Raw genomic sequence first — 6,761 nt, 5'->3', positions numbered from 1 at the left:
TTCAACAATGGCGTAGAAAAATAACACAACTCTAAACTTTGGAATTCGAAAGAAGTAAAACTGCAATAACTTCCTATTAAAACGAACGAACATTTTGAAAATTACTGTTATAATATAAAATAATTGGACAAGTGCGTTTTTATTGTACACACATTGCATATGAACATTCTTATATTGTATATAACATTTGATACGTTATTCAGAAAACTGCATTTCAAATAGACTTTTAATGCTATTTGATAATTACTCATTATACTTTATAAGTGATGTATTAATTGTTCAATTTATTTTCTAGACTATGGAATAATGTTCGATTACATAACAAGCCAACGATGATCTTACTAAGGATATGATATCACCCGTTCTAATAGTATGGGCTTTTCTGTCGGTTCTGGTTTCCGGTTTAACTACGTATGCATTCGTTCAACCTGTGTGGCTTGTTGGTTCAAATCTGTTAGATACGTTTGAAATGATAAGTTTGTGTTTATCGAGAACAGTATTTCCCGGAGGAAGCTTAAAACAGGAATGTGAGTTTTATGGTGGATATTTCAATTTGGGAAACTTGCCGTCTGGAGCATGGCAGGCGGCGTGTGTTTTATATGGGACAGGATGTGTACTACTTTCATGCGGAGCATTCTTAGCTGTTTGTACGTCGTGTATACCATGTGATGTTGTTAGGACTGTTACAGTCATGGCGGGATATGTACAGTTTGTCGCAGGTAAGATGTTAGGACTGTTACGGTTATGGCAGGATATGTACAGTTTGTGGCAGGTAAGTTGTTAGGACTGTTACAGTTATGGCCAGATATCTACAGTTTGTAGCAGGTAAGTTGTTAGGACTATTACAGTTATGGCAGGATATGTACAGTTTGTAGCAGGTAAGTAGTTAGGACTGTTACAGCTATGGCAGGGTACGTGCAGTATGTAGCAGGTAATTTGTTAGGACTGTTACAGTTATGGCCGGATATGTACAGTTTGTAGCAGGTAAGTTGTTAAGACTGTTACAATTATGGCAGGGTACGTGCAGTATGTAGCAGGTAAATTGTTAGGACTGTTACAGTTATGACCGGATATGTGCAGTTTGTTGCAGGTAAGTTGTTGGTTGCTTGTATAGTCCTGACTTGAAAGTTGTCATGACGGTAACAGATATGGCAGGCTATGTATAAAAATAGTTAATTTTATATAACAAACGGCCTTATGTATGTACACAACAACAATGTCCACTTTGTAGCAGCGAGGTTGCTTGGACGGTAACTATTATGGTATGTATATTACTTCAATGGTCACAGATAATTGCCGCATTATTGAATGTGTATTTAAGAACAAATATTAGAAACATGTTCATGATTTGTTCTATACAGATTTAATACACTTGAATTTTCTTTGCACCCATAAACAGCACAACATTTTACTATCGGACTAACTAAAGAAGAGCACACTTTCGAAAATACGTAATAAGTGATTATTTAAATTACTTTTCACTTAGCAATCACTCAGTCTAGATCAAAAGTCCAATTCGAAGCCTAGGCAACAACTTTCCAATTGAATGTTACATTAAAGTAAAACAGGTATGTTAGACAATTCACATGGTACCAGTTACACATTGTAGTTGTAAACACACAAGACACATAATGTAATCTTGTGGATGGAGTAACATCCACGAAAAACAATTTATCATTATATTAACTCTACTTTAGTTGGAGGAAGATTGAAGAGAAAGTCAAAAACAAATCTGTCAACTTTAACCACGTCAAATAACCGCCATTTAATAATTTATATACATGTCAATATTTATCTAGTTTATCGTATTGCAAGAAAAACTAATTATTTCTAGAAGATGTATTACACAACAAATGAGATAACAATTTTATTAATGTACTATACTTCCTCTTTTTTCAAGATATCGTATTCATAACAATTTGCTATAGTAAATTCCCTGCGTTTTTGTAGTTTTAACTTAATTGTAAAAACATTAAGTTAAATATCTGTTAACATAAACATTATGTTATGTCAATGTAATCAGTGCTTGTAGAAGTGTTGTAAAATTGCACCATTTGATTAATTGGAAATGCAAAAACATAAATACATACCAGTATCTTAGTAAGATTGGACAATATTGAGAAATAACTAGTTACGTTATAAAATAATCAAACGTAATGGCTTCGAAATAACAACATTTAATAGGGAGGAATTTAATGTTCACGCATTCTTTGATGAGAAGATACTTACTGACACAATTTATATACTTACGTTAGACTGCAGACGGAGAACTGTGTCACATTTTGCATTTGATGTTGATATTTAGTGACACAATTAAAACGTAAAGTATACAGTTACAGATACAATATGTACGTGAGGTAGATATTTACTGACGTAAGGTGTTTATTTAGTGACACAACTCACGCGTAATGAATCATATACATGTACTTACAGACACAATTTTGACGTGCGATAGATTTATATTATATAGATTATGAACGAGTTTTGGATTTTTGAAAAATATGATAAGCATTTTCTCAACATGACTCTGAAGATAAGAAACAAAGATAAACCATCATTGTATCTTTTTCCCGAGAAGATTGAACTTTATTTAAATGAGAAAAAAAAAATTCCTTTAAATTATCATCTGTTTGTTTAACACTAAGGAGGTGATAGAGATTTTGAGGTTAGCAAGCGTGTAACCTTAACAGCTTCGACAAGCAAAAGCCAAACAGTTTTACAACGAATGGGGATATTCTATATGAACAATTGAATCGCAGTCCGGCCAAAAAGAATAATAACTATATTGTCTGCATATTTATCATTGTTGAAGGCCGAACAATGACTTATATAAGTGCTTATATGTGTGTCCCTAATATTTTGTTAACAGTGCATTTGCATTCAGGTATCGCAGATCAAATGTGTTCGTTCATAGTGTGTTTATTTACGTTTTTTGATTTTAATTGAGTTAAGCCTTCCTACTGATATTTTATGGAGTGTTTTTTTATGTTGTGATGTAATGCTATTGTTTCAGAAAAAAGGGAGAAGGTTTGGTACCATTAAAACGTCGAATCCCGCTATAATTGTTTGCACCTGTTCTAAGTCATGAATCGGATGTACAGTAGTTGTCGTTTGTTTATGTAATTTATACGTGTTTCTCGTTTCTCTTCTTTTATATAGACTAGACCGTTGGTTTCCCCGTTTGAAGGTTTTACACGTCTAGTAATTTTCGGTGGAGAGTTGTCTCATTGGCACTCACACCACATCTTCCTTTATCTATTATATTCACTTCATTTGAATTCTGGTAAAAAATTGTATTATGAAAAAAAGATATTATGGAACACCTCTGACATTACAAACGGAATCGAATTTAATCTCTCTATACCGTCTAGACGTGGCTGCCTGTTTATTCAGTTATTCAGCACATTTAAAGCAAGTCATTTGGTGAGCTTTTTAGGCATATTAATATATCTATTTAATTTAATATTAAATTTTAGACATTGACTTATAATTTTCTGAAAAAATCATTGTTTTTACATATTTCTTTTTTCTGAAGTATTTATTTTCCTCATAAACTATATCAAAAGGTAACATATCCCAGAGTAAGTAACCGAAAAAAAGTAAAATCAAAATATGTATAGCTTTAAGTTCAGTCTGTGATCAATGATTTTGTAATCGTTAAACAAAACTTATAAATTGAGTTGTATCCTCTTAGTATTATGAATCTAGATTTATATAATGAAGTATAATTTCATATTGGAATATTGCATGTCTTTTATGATTGATGTTCAATTGTCTTTTTGGATGGTAAATCAGATAGTATTATATAACATGCAATGTTTACATTGATAGTAACACCACAGTTACATCTTACTTATTATTGAGGAGCGTTCTCACATTTATTTGAGAAAGGAATATTGCCATATAAGTTTTGATTTGTCCCATTGGTATATCATGCCTCATTTAGTTTGATTTATTACAATAAGACAGTACATATTCAGTAAAGCTATTTGGAGTCCGTCTCTATTTATTTTGACTTTTGATTTTGATACAGTTCAGTTTTTCCTGGCTCTGTAGTTTTCCAGATATTGATGATGTGTTGCTCTCGATCTTAGTTTGTACCTAAATTTGTTTTCTCTTACGCCATTTATGACTTTTGAGCAAGGAAATACTACTGTTGCTTTTGTTTGATGGCATGAAACTAAACAAAAACAAAAACTACAGCAGAAAATTAAGAAATCAGAATTCTTAAAGGGAAAACTGAGTTTTTACCTGTGGTTTGTAGCAAGCATTTATACTAAAACGGTATGTTTATTTACACAGTTCAAACGAAGTTTCCAAACTCTCATGTTTTTATGTCGTCTTTTGAAAAATGTAAGAAATGTATTTATTGAATTGGTTTAAATAAAATGTATAAAAAAGTCGACATACAAAAACTGTGATTTACCTTTTTTTGGTCATATTTCTTTTATTTTTGTTTATGATTACTCATTGTCATTGTTTAGACAGTTTCCGTGAGAAAATATTTCCTATGAAACTTTGCTAACTTAATAAAAATACAAGAAATGAACAAAATCATACACATCCGGGCAATATCAATTATTCTAATCAATAAAACGGAAACGGTACATGATGTATTGCTTCCAACCGGAAATAAGAAATTCTACCTAGTGTAAAATCTTTAATTTTCAAAATTTGGAAGGAAATTCAAATGAAGTAAAAACAATCAATATAACCATACATAAAACGTGACATGACATTAGATTATTAATGAATTAGAACATACGTACTGTTCTTACCTCGAATATAATTGAGTTGGAGAATCAATATATCGCAAGAAAACTAAATTCCCAAAATGATGTGGAAGTTTCTTAACAATCTCTGAATCAATGCTAAAAAACTTAAATGTCGACAAATAAAATAAATTTAACGTAAACGTTTAGAAAATATAACTGTTTGATAGTCTGTTAATTGTAAAGCTTTCTCCATAATATTCAAAGATTATTCCAAAACACAAATGTCGTTAGAGATTACATTGTTGTCATGACTACTTATTGTAACGGGTCTGATTTCATTGGAATCTACCGATTTTATGTTTACGTGTGTGTCTTTGTTTCTGGGTTTATGACCTGGTTGTCTTCATATAGCACAAACAAAAAGACAATTATGAGAACCCCTTTTACAACCCAATAAACTCGACAGGCAAAAGAAAATCAAAAGCAGGAAAACAACAAAAATGTACAACAACTAAAAGAAACCCAATTATACCTACATTGTATTAAGAAATAGAAGTAATAAGTCTAGAAAATTTAAAAGGAAACATGATTATTTTAGGCTTATGTCTCTGTCCAAATTTATATTTGTATCGTCCGATATCTTGTCCTCTTCCATATTGCTAATATATAACATGTTTTTCTCTATTTCAGTTCTAGTAATGATTGCAGGATTATTTATATATCCATTAGGATTTGGATCATCGTTTATAAGACAATACTGTGGATCTAAGTCCGTCATGTATCAGGCCTACGATTGTTCTATAGGCTGGAGTTTTGTACTGGCTGTTACAGGGACGTGTCTAGCCATGTTTTGTCCAGTTCTGTCACGGTTCACAGACATGAAAGGTCGCGACATAATGCCTTAATCGGTATACTCGTGAGTTATTAGGAAAGACTAATAAAACAAAAGACAAACCGAAGTCATTAATAACTCACATAGAAATGGATGTAAGCTTTTCGAAAGGGTATACATGTGTAAGGAAAATCAAGAAGTCATTTATATAGAATTTCAAATACATTACTGCTGATAAGCTTAGTAACTACTGTTATTTAGCATATTAACGTTTAGTTCAAATAGTTAATTCATATATGGAATGGTAAAACCACCACAACCATCTACAATAATATACATAATGATACTTAGATGTAGAAACTTGAACATGTAGAATTAGTAGTGAGTAGTGTTCAAGCTTGATATAGAATGATTTGTTGTATAATGATCTCCAAGGCTTATTATGCCTTAATCGTGTCAAAGCAATAATTAAATGAACAATTATCGTTGATTTTGTTTCATTGTTTCGTTTTATTAATTAAATTTATTTATCGGTGCTGTTTGTACTATGTTTCACAGGATTATATGTAAATAGAAGCGGATGTGGGTACAGGGGGTGTTCCAACTATATGTCCCAATTTCAAAACATTTATCGTCAAACAAACTGATACATCTTCTACCTCCTGACCCCTTAATTTGGAACAACCAAAGGGATATTCTTTAAAGATCCAGTTAACATAGAGTTGTAACTAGAAGTAAAACAGACATGATTTTTCTTATATTTACCGTTTGATAACTATAAACCCAGAATTAGAAAACTTGTATAATGCTGCTTCAAAATGAAATAACTATTACTGTTTAAATATGGAAATTTGTTACATATATATATATGATATCTATAGACGTTAACTCTTGCAGCTACAACTTTTTCCTGAATATTAATTAATACACTAAATCAGCAAAGAAATTCAACTAGGAACACTTTTTGGACGATATTTAAGAGCGGGAAAATACACCCAAAACCGAACGCGAATAAGAGATTAGTAGTAAAATTTCAAATATGTCTATACCATGATCGACCTTTTTAATAAACTGCCGAAACTGCTATGTTCATTGAGGTAATTTAAAGGAATGTATTCATTTTTAACGATCTCACAATTTTATAACCTGCAGACAAGCTAAACAATAGATATAGGAAGATGTGGTGTGAGTGCCAATGAGACAACTTTCCATCC

At 31.5% G+C, this 6,761-nt stretch overlaps 1 protein-coding gene across 1 annotated transcript; it reads left to right on the top strand.

Moving 5' to 3' along the window:
- Window positions 1-314: 314 nt before the first annotated feature.
- LOC134681565 (LHFPL tetraspan subfamily member 6 protein-like) lies at window positions 315-5,626 on the top strand. Its single transcript, XM_063541211.1, has 2 exons — window positions 315-719; window positions 5,406-5,626. The coding sequence occupies exons 1-2, from the start codon at window positions 350-352 to the stop codon at window positions 5,618-5,620; spliced, it is 585 nt and encodes a 194-aa protein (XP_063397281.1). The 5' UTR covers window positions 315-349; the 3' UTR covers window positions 5,621-5,626.
- The last annotated feature ends 1,135 nt before the right edge of the window (window positions 5,627-6,761 follow it).

This window comes from Mytilus trossulus, chromosome 8 (genome assembly GCF_036588685.1).
Source record: "Mytilus trossulus isolate FHL-02 chromosome 8, PNRI_Mtr1.1.1.hap1, whole genome shotgun sequence".
NCBI classification, from domain to species: domain Eukaryota; kingdom Metazoa; phylum Mollusca; class Bivalvia; order Mytilida; family Mytilidae; genus Mytilus; species Mytilus trossulus.
Note: the sequence above shows the minus strand (reverse complement) of the source record. Positions and strands in the feature narration are given on the sequence as shown.